At 63.2% G+C, this 22,497-nt stretch overlaps 2 protein-coding genes across 6 annotated transcripts; both read right to left on the bottom strand.

The window, feature by feature from the left end:
• Positions 1-389: 389 nt before the first annotated feature.
• Positions 390-12,644, bottom strand: CASC3 (CASC3 exon junction complex subunit; the record flags this gene model as incomplete). 4 transcript variants are annotated; one of them, XM_084275502.1, is made up of 14 exons in its annotated part: positions 390-834; positions 1,533-1,609; positions 1,762-1,884; positions 2,854-3,068; positions 3,781-3,879; positions 4,422-4,536; positions 4,795-4,859; positions 6,828-7,522; positions 8,187-8,363; positions 8,946-9,097; positions 9,185-9,343; positions 10,908-10,945; positions 11,262-11,289; positions 12,387-12,644. In XM_084275502.1, the coding sequence occupies 13 exons, from the start codon at positions 12,642-12,644 to the stop codon at positions 1,574-1,576; spliced, it is 2,160 nt and encodes a 719-aa protein (XP_084131628.1). In that variant the 3' UTR covers positions 390-834; positions 1,533-1,573. The 4 variants fall into 4 exon arrangements, with proteins under 4 accessions (XP_084131628.1, XP_084131627.1, XP_084131629.1 ...); XM_084275501.1 differs by having other exon boundaries at positions 390-1,445; positions 1,533-1,596; XM_084275503.1 differs by having other exon boundaries at positions 1,533-1,596.
• Positions 12,645-14,107: 1,463 nt separating this feature from the next.
• On the bottom strand, positions 14,108-19,293 carry MSL1 (MSL complex subunit 1; the record flags this gene model as incomplete). Of its 2 annotated transcripts, XM_084275325.1 has the most annotated exons (9): positions 14,108-14,320; positions 14,359-14,455; positions 14,575-14,647; positions 14,732-14,856; positions 15,037-15,104; positions 15,272-15,336; positions 16,070-16,455; positions 16,806-17,029; positions 18,730-19,293. In XM_084275325.1, 8 exons carry the CDS (start codon positions 19,291-19,293, stop codon positions 14,365-14,367), a joined length of 1,596 nt encoding a protein of 531 aa, XP_084131451.1. In that variant the 3' UTR covers positions 14,108-14,320; positions 14,359-14,364. The 2 variants fall into 2 exon arrangements, with proteins under 2 accessions (XP_084131451.1, XP_084131450.1); XM_084275324.1 differs by having other exon boundaries at positions 14,108-14,455.
• Between the last annotated feature and the right edge of the window lie 3,204 nt (positions 19,294-22,497).

The raw sequence follows: 22,497 nt of genomic DNA, 5'->3' as shown, positions 1-22,497 counted from the left end.
CAGGGAGGGAATCACTCCTCCCCTTGCCCCGTCGAGCTGGTTTGGCTGCTGGCAGGGCTGTTCCGGCAGCATCAAGGTGCCTGGGCGCCCATAAACCTCCTCCCCTGCCTCTGATTTCACAAAGATGCCACCCACTCTGCAAGGGGAAGGGGGTACTCTGAGCATACGCACGGACAGGAGCTGATGGGGCTGGTTTGGGAAACGAAACAGGAGGAGTTTCTACATTAACTGGCAGCTGCACAGCCAGCATGTTCCTGCCAGGCTCCTATCACTGCCCTTCCCAGCCTCAAACAGTGGCAGAATTAAACTTAAAAAGAGAATTGAAATGAAGAATTAACTTAGGGCACAGGGGATGTTACCTTCCCCTTAGCAGAGAAACAAATTCAAAATACCCAAAAGAAACAAATCAGCTTTACTGAAGGAGCCACTTCGTTTCTTAAATAGAAAGAGCCCATGATGAAGCCAGTGGAGTTTAACAGGGAAGGGGCAGGTGTTTAGTACAGAGAGAAGTTGTGAGAACTCGTGGCCAAGGACTGACTCCAGGGGTTGATTCTTCGGTGACCACCGTGCCTCAGCGAGGGAGGAGGAGGAGGGTGGATCAGCAGCGGCGTGATGGTTTTCGGGAGGGCACCGGTACAACCAGAGAGGGAAGGTGTCTGGCCCTGAGCACAAGACGGTGCGGTTGGTTTCATCCCGCTGCCTCACCTACGCACAGGGAAGGAGCCTTTCCTGAGGAGCTTCGTCCTCGCAGAGGTGCTGGGTCTGGCGCCGGGATTCGCACGGCCGCATCCCCTACGTGTTGCTCCTCTCCTTTGGTTTTTCCCCTTTGCTGTCCTGGTGGGGGGAAGAGGAAGAAGAGCAGCAGAGGGTGAGGCTGCCCCACTGCAAACGCTGCGCAGGGCTCACGATGCTCTTGCCACAGTCCTGCCAAAAACACCCTCCACACACGGGTGCCAAAACACGCCCGCCCGCCCACGCCCCCGGCTGCCTCCGCGCCGGGCACAGCCAGCTCCCTTCAGCAGAGTGGTTAAACATTTTCCCATGGTGAGGCCCTTTCAAAGGGAACCTTGATCAGATGATCTCCCTGCGGATTTACAAACCCTGTGTGTGTTTCCCAGCCCTCCACCGCGCCGCCTCCCTGCGTCCCGGGAAGCCACCGGCACATGCCCACTCGGGTCTGGGCTTGCTGGGATCCGGGCTCGCTCAGCTCCCGTGCGCCCAGCGAGGTATTAAGAGAGGAAATGGGACACACACAGCACTCTGGCACGTGCCCACACACGCAGAGCTCCCAGTGCTGGAGCAAGGAAATCCTTCCCAGTGCAGTGAGACAGCTCTCAGCTCTGGGACACCTTCAAGTCCGCTGCCTGGATTACCTACTGCGGTCTCGACACGTGTTCTTTCAGAGAAGTCACTTCTAACTTAGGCCTGGGTTTCTCTCTCTCTCTCTCTAAAGTGTTTTGATTTCTACCCTGAGCAACTTATTTTAAAAAAGAAGGCAAAAAATAAAGAGCAAGAGTTGGCTTTGGACTTACTTTTTAGGTGGGTTTAGTTTTAAAGTATTTAGAAACTCAAATTAACTGGAGCCCTGCTTACCACCTGCAACGAGAAGCTGAGGTTTGGGACATGTCAAAGGTTAAGGCAGTTTAAGAGTTCCTTGGAATAACGTGGGGGTGGGGGAGGTTATTCAGATGGGAGAGGGAGACGGCAACGTCACGCGCATCCCGGCGGCGCAGCATCGCCCGCGCGGCGAGGGGACGGTACCTCGGGAGGTGGTGGCTTGATAGTCACGGGCTGGGACGTCCTGCGGGGTGGAGAGGGCTTGGGCTGTACTTGCTGCTGGACTGTGTTGTAGTAGGTGACCCCACCGTACACCTGGGACTGCGCCTGTGCTCCCCACAGAACAGAGAGGTCAGAGCTCTGTGCTGGAGGGGACACACACACACACACACACACACAGACAGGCATGGAAAGCTGCACCCCTCCCCGTGCCCCAGCCAGAGCTCAGGGCACACAGCTGGGCTGTGGAGGTGCCAACACCAAAGGTGAGGAGCTGGGGGGATGGAGGCTGCTTTGGCTGTGCCCCCTGAGGCCACACAGCACAATGCTGAAGGACTCTCACCTCCCCCCAAGCCCTTTCGGGGGCCTCTCCCTCTCAGCACGGAGAGGCTCCCAGCCACAAGCCGTGGGGCTTGGGATGTGCCCCAGAAGCCGAGGGGTTCCCTGCTGGGATCAGCCCAGGGCAGCGGGGAAGGTCAGAGAGGTTGCAGCGCTCGGGAAGCGTGCACATCTCCCGCCTGCCACTGCGTGTCAGCCGTGTGCCGCTCGCACGGCAGCCACGGGTTGTTCTGGCGTCATCGCGATCATCGCGATGCTCACGGCGATCTGCTGCCCCGCGGCTGCTGCAGACAGGGAGGTCGGTGGGTCGGACACAGCCAGACCCGCGCTGGTCACAGCAGCACCCGGCAGTTTCCAGCCTCCCCCTCGCACTGAAAGGGCCCCCTAAGCCATTCTTAAGGTGCCCTTGGCTGTGCAAGGACCTGCCGGGCACAAGCAGGGGCAGAGGCTGGGGCTGGGCTGTTTCCCTCTTCTGCAGGGGAAGGTGTTGGCTCAGGTCCCCCAGCACAGGCTTTTCACCCTCTAGACCCTAAATCCGGGGTGACTGCCCCACAGACATGTGAACCATGGTGCTTTTCCCACCCCAGAGAGAGGTGTGAGAGAAACAAGCTCCCACCGTGGAGCAGCCTGGCTGTTCCACACCCTCTCCCAGGAAGCCTCACAAAACCCATCCCCACAGCACAGGATCCCCTCTGCTCTTGACAGGTCCTGCTCAGGAGGGAGACACAGCACACTTACCTGCGTGTTGGAATAGAGATGAGGAGGGGGTGGAGGGGGCAGAGCTCCTGGGGGGTAGGGGTAGCCGGGATTCCCAAAATTCATCACTCCAGGAGGGGAGAAGTAAGTTGGTGCGAGCAGCTGCTGCGGAGGGGGCTGGCCTGGGGGCATGGAGACCGGTGGGGGGTACAGCCCAGGGTTGGCCATGGGGGCTGGCGTCTGGTGGGGGTGTAAACCTGGGGAGCAAGGAAAACGAGCTGAAGGAGCACAGGGTCACACGTAAAGCCAGTGGCTCTGATGCCAGCAGGGTAGCATGGCAGGAAGGAGAAGCACTTTGCCCAGAGGCCTTTCCTGAAGCCATGGGACCTCAGTTCCTGTGCTGGGGAGGGAAAAGGGGAAGCACTTCAGCACAGCATGCCCCCCCCTCCTTCCCCTTCCCAATGTCAGGGTCCTGATTCACCGGAAACGGACACGGCCCCGCAGTCAGCACATCCGCTTCAGGAAACGGTTTTTGTGGGCAGGAGAGAGAACATGCCAATTCAACAGCTCTCATTTCTCTTTTCTCCTCTAATCTGCAAGCAGCAGGGACCAGGAGCCAGCCTGGCACAGCAGCTGGCGGAGCCCCACGCCCCACGGAAGGGGCCAGGAGGGGCTGTGCAGAAGCTGGAGGCTGCCAAAAGGTTCCCATCACCCCAGCCCTGCACCAGCTGCAAGGGCCAGGAACGGCTGCTGCTCCTCCCCAAAAACACTCCCTGAGTCGGCCCCACCGCAGAACGGAAGCGGATCCCTTCCACACCGTAGCAATAAGGGAAATGGATTCCCCTGGTGACAAGAGGCTGTGTGAAACCAGAGCTATCTGCTTCCCAGCACAGGCTGAGCCTCCCCAGGGCACAACCACAACATCGGTCCCAGCTGCCCCCGTGTCGCGCCGGGGAGCCGGTTCCTCACCTGGGTGAGGGAGATGCATTTCTGGCTGTACGATCATCCCTTGGGGCGGCAGCGGGGCCGGGTTCTCGCTGTGGGTGTAGATTGGTCCCTGGAATTGTACTGCAAGGCAAAAGGGTTGGGAAGGAAAAGCTCTGCTGAGTTTTACTCTGCCCTAGTGGGCAGCCCCCAGCCAGCTACGGTTCCAGGAACGCCTGCGAGATCCATTCCCAGGCTACCAGGCTCACAGAGGCCACATAGTCCCAACAGAAAAGGCTTCTCCTCCCTTTGCAGGGCAGGGGAATAGACAGGGAATTTCTTCTCCAACACTTGAAGCGCTGGAGTGAATTCCTCAGCCTGTTCTGCAGTGCTCCCCACTCCCAAGTGTCACAGACATCGCCCTGATCACAAGGAAATTTTACATCCTGGTTTCTTAGGAAGAGAAACAGCCTCCTCACACAGGGAGTGGGGGCAGTGACACTGATCATTATGTTTTGGGTTTAAACACCCACCAGGGAGGCTCAGAGCAGCTCTGTAGTTCCTGTACCAGATGCCACAGTGATGCCTTTTGGGAAGGGAAAGGAAGGCAGAGCCCCAGAGCCCCCAACCCCAAGAGAAATGGAGGGCTCCTGCTCCAGCTGCTCAGGAGCAGGAGGGGAACTCACGTGGGTCATAGTAGTGCCCTTCCATGATGCTGATGTGCATGGGGGGAGCAGGCTCTGGCACTGGTGGTCTCTGCCGCTGCGAGGAGTAGCGTTTCACACGGCCCCCCTGCACCGCCTGAAAGAGCCCAAAGGCATCAGTGAGGGGCAGCAGCCCTCCCTCCCACCAGGGAGCACCCACCCGCTTCCCCATCAGCCCCTGGAAACCTCTGTCTGGGTCACAGAGTGGGGAAAACCCCCCCAAACAACCACATACACCCAGAAAAGGGACAAGCTGAGGTAGTATGGGCAAGCCTCTAATTACTGCAACCCCAAAACAAGTAACCACGCAGCTCCCGTGCTCCTAAAGAGAGTCCTGCTCAGCAAGGTGCTTTACCATCTCCTCCATCCTGTTAAACTGAGGTGGGGGCCCAGTTCCCACGTGCAGATGGTTTGGAATACCTGAGGAGGAAGAAACAAACTGGTTATTATGGTTTGCATGTGTTCTCAGCCCAGAGCCAGCTCAGCCACCGGTCGCTGGCCTGCCAGTGCCAGCAGCCCGGGGACATCGCTGTGTGATGAGCAGGTGCAGCTCTGGCTTTCACCATGAGAAGCCTTTTCTAACACCTTCACCTCCTGGGTTACAACTCTAAGTGTTTCAGCACTAAGGAGAAGCTGTTGTGCCCCTGTGCCATCATCACCCACGCTGCTCTACGCCCTCTGAATCTCGCTTTAAAACATCAAATCAGATCAAATCCTCAGCCTGGAATCCAGGTGCTGATCTGAACTCTGCTCCTGCCGGGACAAGGACCTTGTTGGAGCAGGGACAAGGATCTGAGTAAGCTGCAGTTTGAACTCTCAACAGGGTGTGACCACTGTTACAATGGGCAGCTTTGAATTCACACAGCAACGCGGCAGCACCCATCGAACACCCCAGCGCTGAACCGATGGCAGGTGATCCCAGGGGAGCCAAACTGGACAAAAGGACCATGTCAGAGCCCACAGTTGCTCACAGAGGCACACACACCGTGCATACAGAGAGAACTAACTCTGCCTTAAGCCTGTCAGGTGGGTCCAGAATGAGCACCTGCCTTCTCTGCTAGGAGGAAATGAAGGGATGGCGGAGTAATGACGTCCTTCGGACGGACAGGAGGTGCCTCCTTCCTGCAGCTGAGCTGCCTCGTGGTAAATGTGTTCAGATGCTTTATTTTAAGCATCAAAACCAGAAGAGGAGCAGAGAATAAAGGAAGGGAAGGTTTAGATATTAGGGGGAAGTTTTTTACAGAGAGAGTGGTGAGGTGCTGGAACAGGCTGCCCAGAGAGGTAGTGGATTCCCCGTCCCTGGAGGTGTTCAAGGCCAGGTTGGATGGGGCCCTGGGCAGCCTTGTGTAGCTCCAGGCCTGGAGGTTGGTGTCCCTGCCTGTGGCAGGGGGTTGGAGCTCTCTGATCCTTGGGGTCCTTCCCAACCCAGACCAGTCTATGATTCTATGAATCTCAGCTGGAAATCACAACACATCTCAACTCCTGCTCTGCCGGTGAGTTTAACGCCCGGCTACTCGCTCGCACCCACGGCTGAGACCAAGGGTCTATTCACACACAGGCTGTACCAGCCACACCAGTGCAAGGAGACTTCTGGTTTCACAGCCTAAACCTCAGGAGATGCTTATGAAAGCTGCAAGTCGCCTTCTCCTTGCTCCAGTTTTATGTCCCTCACGAAGGGCTCTAAACACTCCCTGGAAAAAGAGACTCTAATTCTGCAAAGAGATAATTATACCCAACGACCTCTCGTGTGGATGCTCAACTAGAACTCAGCCCTTGGCTCACAGGGGGGTAACTCTGCCCCACATCCCTCCCTCAGCTGCTGCTGTGACAGAACAGCTTCCCCCTACCAGGCACAGACATTTGCCAGCCCCAGTCAGGACTCAGGTGGTGGCACCCCAATCCCAGTGCCAGGAAACAAGCTGATCCACAGCAGGAAGCTCCCTCCAACTCGAGCAGGAGCCCCATCTTTCATTACCCTTCCTCACCAGCCGAGCACAAGGCTCCCTATCTCCCAAGCCCTGGCTCCTGGCTGCAGCAGCCAGTCTCACCAGGATTCACACCACACCAAGTCCCTGTTGCCTGTTCCACACATGGAACTTCAGCTTCACTGAAGCTTCCTGCTCTCCACAGACAGGGCAGAGAGGAGGAACAGATCTACTCCCACCTCCATCCCGGCCCCACTTTGATTTAACCTACACCAGCATGTTTAATTTCCCCTTTTTACCCTGTTTTGCCCTCTCTTCACCTCTGTGCTTTCTCACTGGCAGCACACATCACCATCACATGCTTGCCCCAGGCTAAGGCAGAGCGGGTTTGGCTCTGACCGACCACGTGGCCACAGATTTGGCTGGGGTCCCAGTGGAAAACCAAGGGGCTGCACCCACTTACCCCTCAGCTCCCGGGGCTGCAGGAACTGTGACTGCCCCGGAGTCCAGTTCTGCTCAGCGAGATTCATTTGGGTCATCTCCTGCTCCAGTCCATCCAAGCTGGATTCTACCTGCGACTCCCAGTTACCACTCTTGGCTGGTGGGGGGGACGTCTCAGCTTGCACAGGTTTTGGAGGCAGAGGAGTCAGCCCTTCTGAAGCAGGCACCTCATCTGGCAGCTTCCCTGTGTCCCCAGCTTTGATTCTGGTCCTTCTTGCCCGGGAATAAGACTTCTTTTCCACTGGTCTGTCTGGTGGGGGCTGTGCAGCATCAGCAGCTGCAGCCTGGCTTTCCAAAGGCACCTCCTCCTTCACAGGGCTGCTGTGGACATGTGCTGCTTCCACCTCGGGTGACTTGTCTCTCAGGGGGCTCTGCTCGGCACGCTTGGCTCGGTAGCCGCTCTCCGCTTTGGCCAGCTCCCCGTTGCGAGGAGGATGCTGGGCGTTTGCTTCTGAAGCTCGGTAGCCTGGACGGGTTTCCTTGTAGCCCCCCATCCTTGGGTAGTTCCTCGGTGGGGGCATCCTGCCCGTACCCGCTGAGTTCCTGTTGGTGAAGGTTCGCGGAGGCGTCGCGGTGGCGTCTGCTGCTTGGTGCCTCGGGGGCTTATTGGGCCTCTCGTTGGACCAGTTTGGGTCTCGCTGAGGGGGACTCCCAAACCTGGGGGAGAGAAATAGTACAAAGGACTGGAAAGGAAGCCCTGGGTAGGAGGTGCTGCTGTGCCAGGGAACCCCTTTCCTGTATGCCGCATGCAGAACCCCCCAGGACTGAGGTCCCACCCCAGTGGGGTGCCCCCTCTTTGGGGGCTTCATAGAATCATAGAATGGCATGGGTTGGAAGGGACCCCAAGGATCAGAGAGCTCCAACCCCCCTGCCACAGGCAGGGCCACCAACCTCTAGGCCTGGAGCTACACAAGGTTGCCCAGGGCCCCATCCAACCTGGCCTTGAACACCCCCAGGGATGGGGCATCCACCCCCTCTCTGGGCAGCCTGTTCCAGCCTCTCACCACTCTCTCTGTAAAACCTTCCCCCTAATATCTAATCTAAAGCTTCCTTCCTTTAGTTTTAATCCATTCCCCCTTGTCCTGCCATTGTCTATCCTTTTAAAAAGTTGAATCCCCTCCTGTTCCTCTGCTCCCTTCAGGGACTGGAAGGCTGCAATGAGTTCCCCCCACAGCTTCTCTTCTCCAGGCTGAACAAGCCCAGCTCCCTCAGCCTCTCTTCGTAGGGCAGGTGCTCCAGACCTGACCTCTCAAGCGCCCAGCACAAAGGCCCTGGTTTCCCTCTGGGATGAGCCAGGCTCTAGTTTGACTCTGCTGCTCACCTTGGTTTGCGCATCCTCCTTGGCTTGATGTCATCAGGGTTGTGAGCTGACCTGATGTCGTAGCCGTAGAGCGCGATCAGCTCCTGCCTGGTCTTGGGGGCCTGCTCGTCCTCCCTGAATTTGTCATGCTCCCAGCGCCCCTCGTCCTTCCACAGCTTCCGCTGACGACCCTTCGGCCTGGAGAAGTTACAGGGGGAGAATCAAGTTGTTGTGGAGATGTGGCAGCTTCAACCAGCCCCCCACACACAGATGGAGCATTTCCAGCGCAGGGTGTGCTCAGGAGACAGCGTCCCTCTCCCTCCCACGCCTCCTGCCCAGTAGCCACAGACAAATCCTCACTGCACTGCCAAATCCTGGCCAAGGCAGCTGGCCTCACCCTCCCAGAGAATCCCAGACTGTACTGAGTGGGAAGGGACCTTCCAAGGCCATCCAGTCCCACTCCACAGTGATCAAGGACATCCTCACTAGAGCAGGTCACTCAGAGCCCCATCCACCCTGACCTTGGACGTCTCCAGGGATGGGGCCTCCCCCACCTCTCTGAGCAACCTGGGGCAGTGTCCTACCACCCTCATACTGCAGAACATCTTCCTAATAATCTAAATCTCCCCTTTTCCAGTTTAAAACCATCCCACCTCATCCCATCTCTCCATGCCCTCAGAAACAGCTCTTCCCCAGGCAGAACTTTCCTTTCAGGGCCTGGAAGGTGCTGTAAGGTCCCCCCCAGAGCCTTCTGGGCTGGGTAGACACAGGGTCACATACCTGACCTCCTCCTCCTGCGTCTGCCCGCGGAGGTCGTGCTCAAAGAAGAGCCCCTTGCGTGGGATGTAGGCCGGGTTCTTCCGATCCTCATCGTCATCCAGGTGCTTGGGAGCTTTTTTCCCAACTTTATTCTCCACAGGTTCAGTGCTCTCCTGTCAAAACCAGGCAGCTCTCACCACTGCAGCAGTCCCTCCACGAGGAGCCTCCCGCAGCACCCAGAAGGCATGTTGAACACCTACCTGCCCATCCCCGCTCTGCCTCTCACCCGTTACGGCACCTTTGGGGTCAGGTTTCTCCTCCCCTTTCTCTGCTTTTGCTGCTGACTCACAGGAATCGTTACTCTCCTGCTTCAGTTCCACTTTGGCACTCTCTTCCTCGCTGTAATCCTCTTCCTCTGCCTGAAAAAGCTCCTGTTACTCAAACCTGCAGCTTGAGAGGTAGGAATTTCCCCGTGCAAGTCCCCACATCCCTGTTCCAGCTGCTGGAGACCCAGCTCTTGAGGTCCTTCTAATCCCTGTATTTTTACAGGAAAAGCAAAGACTAAACCCAACACCTCACCACTGGCACCAGACACAACAGCCAAGCTTTCAAGAGGAGAGCCAGGACCAGCTCCACTGTGTCTTGCCACCTTGGAAGGGTTCCTGCAAGGCCAGAAGCCACCGAACAAGGGCCCTCCTCAGACCGTCCCTTCCTTCCCACACCGAGGGCTCGGATCCAGCCAGCGCCGTGTTTCCAAATTCCCTGGAGTTACTGGGCTGACTCACTCAGAGCACTCTGCTGGCAGGAGCATGACCTCATTTCACCCTCCAGGAGCCTTGCAAGCCTTGCTGAGGCTGGAACCCACACTAAAAATAGCTCTGCATGATTAACAAAAAGGCTGCTCTATTTTTCTCTTTCAACACCGGGTATTTGCACATCAACTGCTCCTTTTGTTTACGTTGGGGAAACCCAGACGTGGCATTATTTTTAGGCACAGGAATGGAGTCATCCTGGCATGTCAGTGATGCAATACCCTCGCTGCTCCCAGTGCTGCTGCTACACGCAGGAGCCTCCGCGCAGGTTTCAGGGCTGGCAGAGCGGTGGACGTGGCTTTACCACCCCCTCCACGTTACAGCCCCTCCATGTTACAGCCCCACCATGCTCCTTCCCCACTACCAGCAGAGATTCACTCACAAATTAACAGCCCTGATGAGCTTTGAGTTCTCCTGTCTCATCGTTTTGCCTCCTCTAACCACTGTCTCCCTCAAGTCCCCCTGAACCAGCCGTCTCAAGGGAACAGACACAGTTCACTGTGATCGTTGGAAACCTGGATGACCCTGAACTCCCTGATGATGTTAAACTCACAGCTCTGCCCTAACAACCCCCAGCCACGGGTCACAGCCCAAGCTGCCTCCCTGGTGCATGGGAGGGGGGTTGTCAGCACACACCCAGGGCAGAGCTGCCGGCGCTGGCGGGGAGTGTTACCCCTCCAGCTGCTGCAGCAGAAGGCAGGGACGCTGCCTGGGATGCCTCCAAAGTGCTGCTTTTTAATTCCAGCTAATTAAAACACACCAAACATCCTACACTTCCTTCCACACCCTTCTCAGCCAGGGAAAACCCTGCTCCTGGTATTCAATGCCTGAGAAGCCAGGCGGTTTTCCTGCGCATTCCCATCCTGTTCATCTTGGGGTCACATCCACCCTCCTGGTTGCTCAGCACCGTGGGTCTGGTGGCAGAGAAGGGTGCAAGCAGGGGGCAGCAAGGGGCTCTGAAGGGGACGACCCTTCTCCTCTGCGGCGGCGGTGGCTACGCGGCAGCCCAGCTCGCGCCCCGGCTCCGCACGAGCCGGTGTCCTGAGACAGTCACTGCTGACAGGGTCAGTTGCAGGGAAGGAAGGACACAAACTGGGGTTTGTGCTGAAATCATGTGAGATGCAGACACTTGGCAGCACCCTCTGAAGGCCAGGACAGGGGCTCCTCTTACCTCCGAGTCTTCCGCGCTTTCGTAATCCGAGAGTACAGCTGCAAGGGAGAGGAAGGGGGTTGGTGTCAGGGCAGACAGACAGACACACAGCTTCTCTCCACAGACAACATGGGCAGACACACACTGAGTCCCTCCAAGGGGTTAGCAGGGGCTGGAACCAAAGCATCCCCAGTGAACGCTGCTCCCAGTCACACAGGGGGGATGCACACCGTCCCCACCCCCCCGTCTGCCTGCTATTCCAAGCTCATATCTGGGATGAGAACAACTGCAGGACTACTGGGGAGGGGTAAACGTGCCTGGGTTTTACTTTTCACATGCAGGCAACACTCATAGTGCCAGGGAATCATTACTCACCATCTCCCTCGATGCCATCCTCGCTTTCCTGTGGAGAGAGGGAGAGAAAGGTGTGTTAGCAGAGGGGAAGGTCGGCAGCCAGGTCCCTGTGGCACCCAACCATCCCAGGTACAGTCCTGACAAGGTCTGGCCCCGGTCCTAAGGCATCCACCCTTGGAAGTTCAACTTCAGTGATGGAGCAGGAAGATATTCAGGGCTGGCAGCACCTTTCTCTAAGATCCTTCTCGAGCCAACGACGTTGCTGGAATGCAGCTCAAGAAAAGACCACAGAGTGTGGTAACTGCTGGGGGAATTCTGAGGGAAGAGAGACATGTGGATGGACAGACAAGCCAGGCTTCTCTCCCTTGATAACAGAGAGCTAGCAGCTAATGGGGGAAAGGACAAGAGGATGACTTAAAACGGGAGCTGAGGAATAACAAACAGATGCTGAGCAGGACCAAGCTCAGACAGACATCAGCTGGAGACACTGATGACAGACACAGAACCCTGTGCCTGAGTGAAGGTGCTGGCTGAGGCCCTGCAGCTCTGCACACAGAAGGTTTCCAGGGAAGGAACAGACTGCTGGAGCTGGGCAGTGAAACCAATCCCAGATCAAAACACAGACCCGGCCGCGGCAGCGCGGGGATGGAGCCCAAAGGCCCCGCAGGAGCCGGAACAAACTGCAGAGCCCCGGCGGGAGGAAATCGGGGCGGCATCAGGGGCCGGGAAGAGGCTTCCCGCAGGGCGTGGGAGTGTGAGGCCGGTGGCGGCGGCGAGCGAGCGGAAGAGGCTTGGGTGGGCTGCGCCCCGGGCTGAGACCCCGAAGCGGGGGCACAGGAAGGGGCCCCGGCTGGGTGTGGGGGGCCCGCGGGGTGCAGCTCACCGCCCCAGCGCTCCCTCAGCCCACTCCCCCAATCCTATCCCGGCCCCACCCGCCCCCGAGGTCCCCGGGCCCAGGCCCGAGCCCACCCCCAGGTCCCCCCCGGCCCAGGCCATCACCGTCCCCAGGCCCCGCCGCCCAGGCCCTCGCTCTCCCCCCCCCCCCCACCTCCGCCCAGGCCACCCCGGGCCTATCCCAGGCCCCTCCCCGGCTCCCCCCCCGCCCAGGCCATCCCGGTCTGCCCCGGTCCCCCCCCCCGCACTCACACATTCGGACTCGGGAGCGCTCTTGGCCGCCCCCCCGGCGCTGCTCTCGGCCCCGCGGCCCCGCGGCCCAGCGCTGAGGGCCCCGGTAGCGCCCCGCTGGGGGCGATGGGACGGCCTGGGCGACCCGGAGCCCGACCCGGAGCCGGATCCCGACCGGGAACGGGCAGCGCTGGCGGCCGAGTCGGCGCTGTCGGAGGCGGCCGAGTCCGAGTCGTCCTCGCTGTCCTGCGAGGCGCGCTGCCGCCGCCGGTCCGCCATCTTGGGCAGCCGCAGGGGCGGGCGGCGGCGCGGGGCACCACGGGACGGACTACGGCTCCCGGCAGCCTCCGCGCCCGTCCCGGCGTCCCCCGCGGCGCTGGGCGCTCCTTCCCCCCCCCTCCCTCCCTCCCACCTCTCTCTCTGCCCGGCAGAGGGCAGGCGCGAGCCGGGCGAGGCCGCCGACGTCAAGACGCGGGTGGCGTCACGGCGCCGGAAGTGACGTCACAGGGGAAGGCGGGGAGGGGAAGGCACCCGCGGCCTGCGGCTGGTTTTCCTCGTTTATTGTGTTAAAATAACCCCAACACGGAGTGACACCCCCACCCGCCCTCACCCCCTTTCAGAGCTCAGTTTAGGGCTCCCCAGTTCCCTTCTGCCCGTTGCCCTGTGCCTGAGGCTGCTGGGGGTGGGAGGGGGTGGGGGTGTGAAGCCCCCGGACCCCCACAGCAGGGGGGATGGGGGGTGCAGCCCCTGGACCCCCACAGCAGGGGGGTTGGGGGGTGCAGCCCCTGGACCCCCACAGCAGGGGGGTGTGGGGGGTGCAGCCCCTGGCCCCCCACAGCAGGGGGGTGTGGGGGGTGCAGCCCCTGGACCCCCACAGCAGGGAGGGTGGGGGGGTTGGGGAGTGCAGCCCCTGGACCCCCACAGCAGGGTGGGGGGTACAAAATAAACCCGCTGCAGGGAGAGCCCAGCCAGAGCAGAGGACACAGAAGCATCCCCCCCACTCCCCTCCCAGCACTGAGGGGTCTGGGGGCAACCAAGGGGTCCAGCCAGGGCAGGGATGGGGTGGGGGGGGGGAATACATACAGCCACTCAGTGCCAGCCCCCTCCTCACAGCACAGCTCAGCAACCTCAGAACGTTTAAATTATATTTTTTTTTAAAAAAAAGAAAAACCAACCAATTAACCCCCCCAAGTTGTGCGCAGAGGATTCTATTTCACAACAAAAAAAAAAAAAAAAAAAAGAAAAAAAAAGAAAAAAAATTAGTTTTTCCAACTCTTTCCCCCCCCCTCCGACCCCGTTACAGCGACTCACGAGGGGGCAAAACCCCAACTGACAAACCCCAGAGAGGTTTCCTGGCGCTCTCCAGGCTCCTCGCCACAGCAGGGCTGGTGGCACTGGGAGCCCTGGCAGCGCCGCCGCTGCCTCTCACCCCTCTGGGACACAAACCCATGTTTATCCCCTTTCCTAACTAAACGTAACGAGGCGGCTGCAGGAAGAGTCCCGGCAGGATTGTGACCTGCCTGGCTGGTGGGCGCAGCACCCCCCACCCCCCCACCCCAACCCCAAGGTCAGGCTGTGGTGGTCTCCGTGCTCCTGTGCACTGCTTGAAGCTCAGTGTCCAGAACAAACCCAGCATCGGCTGCAGGAGGGCAGGGGCAGCACGTGGACCCGCAGCGGGTGGTGAGGATGGGCACAACAGGCAGGGTCTGGAGCCCATCTGCTTCCCCTTGGGACCACCAGCAGCCAGTGGGGAAACCTTGCCCAGCACTGGTGCAGGTGTGGCCGCTGGCACGGGGGAAAGAAGTCCAAGGAACGTGTTGCAAAACCCAAGAGAACAAAACCAGGGGGATGGAGGAACGAAACCATCCGCCAACGAGAAGGCCGGGGAGGGGCAGCGGCCATCGGCACGACCCGGGGGTGCAGGGAGCTGCCGGTGCCGTACGGGGCTGCCGGTGCCGTACGGGGCTGCCGGTGCCGTACGGGGCTGCCGGTGGCTCTGCTATTTCCGGCAGGTCCGGTGTGGCGTCTGCTTCTTCTGCATCTCCAGCCGGCAGCGGCTGCGCTCATCCAGCCAGGGCAGCTCGAAGTTCCTGTGGGTAGAGCTGGTGTCTGTGTTTGGCTACACCAGGGATGCCAACCCGAGCTGCGGTGCGCGGCACAGCCCGTCCTCCCCTCCCACACACACCGTGCTGGTGATGCCGGTACTCACTGTGGGGTCAGTTTTGGTAAGGGGCGGCCAAAGGCGACGACAGGCAGGTAAGGGGTGATGAGCAAGCTTTCGACTGTAGGGGAGACAGAGTGTTACACACCCACTGTGCCAGCACTCCCCCACAGCAGGCAGCACCCCAACACCGCCAGGCACTCACCATCATCTGGCTCAGGGAAAAATGAGGTAACTTCAGGCTCTGACTCCTGAATCCCTTTCCTTTTGTACATTCGGAGCTGCAGCCGCTGCAGAATTCTCTGTTCCCTGATCCGCTGAATGTCCCACCTGGAACGTGTGACACCCAGGAGGTGAGAACAGGCAGGTAACCGCCGCGGCAGCACCGGATCCTTCCGGGGAGCAGCCCTTCTCCAGCAGCATTTTCCACTGCAGCTGCCAGCCCACGTGTCCCATGTGTGACCCCCACCCCAGGTGACACCCCAGGCCCCCATCACCCTCTGTTCCCACCTTTTCCTTCGCTTCTCATCCAGCTCCAGCTTTGCGTGTCGTTTGGAAAAGACGCTGTCGTCCAGGTTCTGCAAGGACAGAGGGATGAGCGTGTCCTCCTGGCACCAGCGCAGCCCCGAGCCGGCAGCCAGAGCCACAGCAGTATGGAGGGGCTGATCCTCCACCCCCAGCCCGGCCGGGGTGCACCCCGAGCTGCTCTCCCAGAGAGGAGAACCAGCCAGGGCAGTGTACGTACCTCCAGGAGGTCTGAGGGGTTGGGGTCTCTCAGGGGCTCCACGACATGGTCCCTCCAAGATGGAACTGCAGGGCGAGAGGCCGGCCCATTAGCCCCATCCCAGGATCCCCCACAGCCCCATGGTCTGGCCCCTTCCCCACTGCTGCCTCTTGGCAGTGCACCCTCAGCACCCCCAAAACCCCAGTCCTGAGCTGGCAGGTGACATCACCACCATTCCCTGCGCCATTCCAAGGGGAGATGTGCCAAGCCCCTGGACCCCTCCCCATGCCGGGCCATCCAGCACTGCCTTGGGTGACTGGCACTGCCAGCACTCACCACACTGCAGCACCCATAGATGGGCCAGGAAAGGGGTGGGGGGGGTGGGGGGGCAGCAAAGCAAGATGGAAACAGCAGGTGACCCCAGGGAGGAAGCCACACCACGCCGTGGTGGCACAAGCCAGAGACACTTTCCCAACCGCCAAGGGGAAGTTGCATCACTCGAGCGGGCGCGCAGGCAGCTGGGCAAACCGGGCGGCTGAAGCACAGCGCAGCCCTGCCCAGCACCTGCCAGAGCTTGGGGAGCCGGAGACGTGGTTCACGAGCGCCCAAGCGCCAGCAGCGCAGCCGCTACCAGCCACCGCTGCACATCCGCACCGTGGCCGTCCCGCCGCGGCGCCGGCGCGGCAGTGAGGATGCCGACCCCACACTCCCCCATCCAGCGTGCCGCCCCTGAGGCGGTTGGGTTTGGCAAATCCCAATCCAGCTGCCGGGCTCTACCCCCAACGCCTGGCACGCCGTGGCGGACTCTCCATGGCTTACTTGCTACAGTCTCCTCCTTCTTTGGGGAGGGCTCCCGCAACGGCAGCGGCGACGGGGGCGGCTGGTGCCAGCGGCACAAGTACATTTCCGTGGTGGAGAGATAGGGCAGGTCGTCTGTCTCGCTGCTGAAGAAGCCCTTCTCCTTGGGGTGGGTGCCGAGGGCTTTTGGCAGCGCCGAGGCTCGGAGGGGGGTCTCCAGGAGCGTCCTGGGTTTTTCTGGAGTCTCTTGGCTCCGCAGTTCTCGTTTACAAACAGTTTCGGTCAAGGAGCCGCCCGATTCCTCCTTCCCTGGGGAGTGCTTTGGAGTTTTACTCTTCACTTTCGAGAACTCGGACACCAGTTTTTTAACGGGCGTCTTCCTCTCCGCGCTCCCAAACGCCGGCTTCCTGCAGGAGGAAGAGGAGCTGGGCTGGGGTTGCCATAGTGGGGGGGTTTCAGCACCCCTAAACTAGGTTCCTGTGCCAGGGCCAGCCTGAGGCAGGTTTCCAGAGGCAAGAGGGGCCTTCCTGGCATTTCGGGACCCCCCCCGTCATCCCCACTCAGACTTCGGCGAGGTTTCCCTGGGTGCTTGAGAGACACGGTCCCAGTGCTGGGGAGCCTCTCCGAGCAGCTGGGGGGGTCACTGGGCAGCTCTGTGGCTCAGGTGGACCCAGCCCCATGGATGGAGGGCAGAGACACAGGGAAGGCCCCCCCAGTCACCCCCCTGAGACCCACCCTCCCCTCCAACACCCTCTACCTTTTGTGCCCCTTCCCGTTCCTGCCGTAGGGGAAGTGTTTGGGCTGGAGGGTTGGGGGGGGCTCCAGCAGGTCCTGGGGACACTCCAGGGGCAGCTTCTCACACGCCTCAGCCTCTGGCTTCTCGTCCACCTCGAAGCCCTGGAAGATGCGGTGCTTCTCCCGCTCGTTGTCCTTCTTCACCAGCTGCACCCTCCTTTCCATGCGCTCGATGCGCGCAAGGAGCTGCAATGGAGGGAAGGTTCACCTCGCGCTGCGCTCCAGGGAAGGGGAGGATTAAGGACCCCCAGACCCCTGTTCCCCCAGAAGCATGTTTGTAAGACCCCCCCCCAAAAAGCATCTGCCCCAGAGACATCCCTGCTCAGGCTCAGCCAGCACCACGGGCTTCCCAGTGCTTCCCAGCATGTCAGGAGTGCCACAGCTCACTGTGCAGGGGGCCGAGGGCAGTGTCCCCAACCAGGCAGGGGCTACGATGTCTGAACCTCATGACTGGGACACTTGCTGCCCTCGGATGCTCATTGCCATCCAGCACTGCCCATCCCAGGGGCAGGAGGGACACAGCCGGCTGCAGAGCCGGACGTTTCGAGGGGCAATTTGAGGGTCTCAACCTCTGCTGCATCTTCCCAGGGAAGGAAGTTTGGGAGGGTGGGGTGGTAATTAGCTGAGGGATGCATTAGAGAGCAAGCCCCCAGCTCAGTGAGGCCTGACCCCCACCCCTCAGAGGATGCTCCCTGGTGAAGCCCTGTCGCGGCCTCGCCGCAGCAGCTCCTCCACGGTGGAGGATTCGGCACCCTGCGGCATCGCCGTGCGGCCACGCCGGCTGCACCACGTGGGGCGGCCCTTCCCCCTGCAACCGGGACGACGCCACCGCAGCCGCCACCGCAGCGGGGGCAGAGCCAGCGCGGGCTGAGGGCCCACGGCACGTGTCAGCCCACTCCGGCTTTGGCACGGCCTCACAGGAGGGCGATTGGGGTGCGTGGGGGAGACACAGGTGTGGGGCGATGCGGGCATGACACCCGTGGGGAGGGGATGCACATGGTGTGGGGGGAGGGCAGCACGCACCAGTGTGTCCCCCCCCCCACGCGTGAGAGGGGGGAGGCAGCCAGCCAGGAGGGATGAGGAGGACAGCTCCACCGTGGGGGGGGGGAAAGGGGAAGGAAGGGGGGGTTGCAGGCGTGCCCGGTACCCACAGGCCCCGCCCAGCCGTCCCGGTGGCGGCGCTAAGGCGGCCCCTTTAAGTTAACCCTGCACGGCGGGGCGGGCGCGCTCCGCGGGCCCTTTAAGGCCCCCCCCGCGGGCCCGCTGCCATGGCGACGGGCGGCGGCCCGTTAACCCCCGCCAGCCCGCCCCGCCCCGGCCCTTTGTGCCCCCGCCGGTCACCCCGCCCCCCGCCGGCCTTTGTCTGGGGGGGCGGGAGGGGGGGGGTGAAGGGGGCATCGATACCTGTTGGGGGGGATCAACCCCCGGGGGAGCAGGACCTGCCCCTGGGTCGCAACAACCCCTGGGGGGGGGAAGCACTACTGCCCCGGGGGCCGTTAATCCCTTGCGGGGGGGTTGGGGGGGGTATTAACCCCCTGGGGACCACGGGGAGGGGGGCTATACCCCTCCCCCCCCCAGGGAGTACACCCCCCCCCCCCAAGGAGTCGGGGGGGGGGGGGGGGTGTTAACCCGCCGGGTTGGCATTAACCCTTGGGGTGCCAGCGAGGGGGGGTAACCCCGATGGGGAGGGGGTTGTTAACCCCTTGGGTGCCGGGGGGAGGGGGGGGGGGGGGCATTTACCTGGGGGTGGGCGGAAGTCCCGGGGAACCCCGGGACGCCGGGGGAGGGGGGGGAATTAACCCATTGGGGTGCGGAGCCCCGCGGGTGGGGGTTAACCCCCGCCGTGCCACGTTCCCGCCCCTCCCCGCGCCCACCGCCGGTCGTACCGTGTCCCGTTCGGCCTTGAGCTCCTCGATCTGCCGTTCCTTGGCCTGTAGCTGCTGCTGCTGCTGCTCGATGAGGTCCAGCTGGAGCAGCAGGATCTGCCGCAGGCAGGCGGCCTGCCCCGGGGAGCCCCCGCCGGCCCCCATCCCGCCTCGCCGCGGACCGCTCTTCCACTTGCCCTCGGTGGACGGCGGCGGAGGAGGGCCCGGCTCGGTGGGTCCCGCTCCCGGCCCCGGCCCCGCTCCCGGCCCCGCCGCGCCCTCCCCGGCGCCGCGCCCGGGCAGCACCGCCTGGTAGCGCGGCCGGGCGCCGGCATCCCCCGCGCCGGCCTGCTTGCCGCCGGCCAGCGGCACCAGCCCGGCCCAGCGCTGCTGCTGCTGCTGCTCCGCCGCCGCCGCCACCACCCCACCGCCGCGGCCCTTGTGTGCCCCCAGCGGCGGCGGCTCCCGGGGCCGGCGGGGCGGCGGGCGGTGCGGCGCGGCGGCGCCCTCCTCCTCCTCCTCCTCCTCCTCCTCTCCCCCCCCGCCCCGCGGCGGCTCGGCCGCCCGGAAGGCGGTGGACCTCATGGCCGGGGCCCGCCGCTCCGCGCCGTCCTGCTACCGCCCGCCGACACGGCGCAACGGCGGCCGCCGCCGGCTGAGCGGCCCGGGGGGCGGCAGGGCCCCGCCGCCATCGGCGCGGCGCATCCCCCGCCCCGGGCGGCGGGGACGGCGGGACGCGGGCGGGGGCTGCCCCGCCGCCCCCCGCCCCGCGCGGGGCAGGGAAGGGGCTGAGCCCGAGCCCCGCTCGGGAGCGCTCCACGTGGAGGGGGGACTAGGAGAGGGGCGGGGGGAGGGGGGGTACGGGCCGGTACCGGGGGCGGGTCGGGGCCGGGGCCGCGCGGCGGCCCCCGGTTACCTTTAAACCGGGCTCGGTGCGCATGCGCCGCCCGGGCGGGGGGCGGCCGGGACCCCGGGGCGAGGAGCGGGGCAGGTCTGCGAGCGGGACACCCCCGGGGACAGCCTCCCCCCCCCCGTTCCCCCCTTCCCCCCTCGTCGCCGCCCCGGGACGGGGGTGGTCTCCTGCCGCCGATCCCGCGTGGGGCGCTGCCAGGTAGGGCCGGGACCGGCGGACGTCCCGGGCCCGCAGTACTGCGCACGGCCGCCCGGTGGCTCCCAAGCGCGGCGGCTCCGCCCGGAGCTCGGCGGGGTCCCGCTCCCGCCCGCCCCCGGCTCGTTCCGCCGCCCACCGGGGCTCTGTCCGGCCCCGCGGCGAGGAGACACGGAGGAGAGCGGGGAGCCTCCTCCCGCCCCGGGGGAGGGAGGGGGCTGGGGGGGGTGTGGGGGGTGTGCTGCGGGGCTGGGACCCACCACCACGACCCCCCACGCTGAAGGAAGGGGGTGGGCGAGGAGCGGGGAGGTCCCGTCTGCGGGGCCGGGTGTGTCCTGCCGGGGCCGGGCTCCGGCTGTGCCCCCCCGCGGTGTGCGCAGACACACGCGGGGACGTCTGTGTGTGTGTCCCCCCCCCGCAGCTCTGCAACTCCTGCTGTTTCAAGTGCGTTCTCCCCCCCGACCCCCCCACCCCCCCGCACGCACCGCAGCCCCAGCACACGCGCGCACCCCCCCGCAGTGAGGGGCTGCAGCCCCCCCCCCCTCCAGGCACACGCGCATCCTGCTGGCACTGCAGCCCCCCCCCCCCTGTACCGCAGCCCCCACACCCACGCGTGTGCACACACACACACACACAATTACCCCCCCCCCCGGGACACTGGGACATGAGGGACACATGCCAGGGCTGCAGAGGGGACGTGGGGGGGGGGGGTACACACACCTCTCGTTCACAGAAAGGGGTGTGAGGTGTGTGGGGTGCTCCCCCATACCCAGCAGCCCCCCCCATCCACAGGTCCCCCCCTTGCGCTGCAGCATCCACGCTGGCAGTGCCGCAGCCCCACACCACGGGGTGGGGGGGGGGACGGGGGGACGGGACTCATCCCACCCCGTGGCGTGTGTCACGCCAAGCCCTCCGGGGCACAGCCCTACGGCGCACGCGTGGCCGCGCTCGTCCACACGGCCGGGCCGCGCTCACCCACGCGCGTGGCCGCGGCCCGGGGGGTTCCCGGTGCCCGTCGCCGCTGCGGCAGGCCCACGTGCCGGCCGGGCGCCCGCCCGCACATGGCTCTGCAGCAGGGCGGCCGTGCGGGGAGGCTGCTGGGGCTAAAAATGGAGCAGGGCTCACATGCCAGCGCCACGTGACGCCGCAGCGATGGAGAGGGCTCCCTGCACCCGAGGAAGAGGAGGAGGAGGAGGAGGGGGAGGAGGGGAAGGCCCAGCTCACATGGGCTGCCACAGGCGCCAAGCGGCCCGCTGCCCCGAAGCCTGTGCCTGCCATGTCCCCCCCCCCACCACCACCCTCCGTGGGGTCACGGGCTGCTGGGGGGGGCTGCCCCGCATCCCCACCCGGGACGGTGCTGTGGGAAGGGCGGATATGGAGCTGAGGAGGCACGGGAAAGGGGAGTGGGATCCCCACGCTGCGTTCCCCAGGGAGGGGTGGAATGGGGAAAGAGGGGGGTGGAGGGGGGGGGGTCTGTGAGGCTGAAAGAGGCCCCACAGCCCCCACCTCCCCCCCTCCCCTCCCTGCGGCAGCTCCGGGATCCGGGGCTGTGGCGCTGCAAGGAGAACACAAACATCAGCACATGAGATTTATGGGGCTGCGGCCAAGAGGGGTGCAGGCAAGGGGGGGGCCGGTGCTGCTGCAGCCCCACCCCATGGGGGAAGGGGGGCTGTAAAGGTCCCCCCAACTCACCCCAGTTGCTCTTCATGTGGGGGCTTCCCAGAGCATCCCATGCGGAGGGCCCCCTCCTTCCCCCATGAGCTCTGCACCCCTGTATCCCAGTATCCCCCAAATCTTGGGGTCCCTGCACCACCACACCCTGTACCCCTCCACCCTCCTGGGCATCCTGCACCCTCCCTGGATCCCTGGGTCCATGCATCCTCCTGGGGTGCATTCACCCCTAAATCCTGCACCTCTGTGCACCCCTGCACCCCCACATCCTGCCCTGGGGTCTGTGCACCCCCAGACCTGCCCCCCCACATCCTGCCCCCCCACATCCTGCACACCCAGGGGTCTCTGCTCCCAACCCAGGTCTGCCCCATCCTGTGGTAACAGGGTGCTGTGGGGTGCCCCCCACACACACCGTGGGGTGCCCCCGCTTGCCCCCCCGGGGCGGCCCTGCCTTGTTTACCTGGTTTTCTTCCCTTTCCGCAGGGAGGGAAGAGGCGAGTCCTGGCAGCCAGGAGCCGGCGGCCCCAGCCAAGAGCTGCAGGGGCGAGCCAGGGCTGTGCTCAGCTCTTCAGCCACGGGGCTGCTGCTGCACGGCAGGAGAACACCCCAAAACCCGAGCACCCGGTCCTGCCTGGCACCCCAAAGTGAGACTGACCAGCGCTCCTGCCCTCCCACCCACCACCACCCGTGGGATCCTCTGGGGACAAAGGGGGATGCTCAGGAGTGCAGGACCCCCAACTGGGCTGAGAGCCAACGTCTTTGCTAGCTGCCCCCACCCCCCAGCATGACATCTACGGATGGGGAAACTGAGGCACGGAGTGACCCCCCCACACCCCGTGGTGGCACAGGAACCCAGCCAGCCCCAGTATCCTCAACCCCGTGGGAATGCTGCAACCCCACAGTGTTTTTGGGAGAGTGTTCAAGCACGGGGGGGGGGAGGGGAGGGGATTGTGTGTGGGGTGCTGGGGCTGCAGCACTCAAGGGGGTCTGCACCCCACTGGACCCCCAGT

The sequence above is a fragment of the Gallinula chloropus genome (genome assembly GCF_964237585.1).
Source record: "Gallinula chloropus genome assembly, chromosome: 26".
Taxonomy (NCBI): Eukaryota; Metazoa; Chordata; class Aves; order Gruiformes; family Rallidae; genus Gallinula; species Gallinula chloropus.
This window is presented reverse-complemented; position numbering and strand designations above follow the sequence as displayed.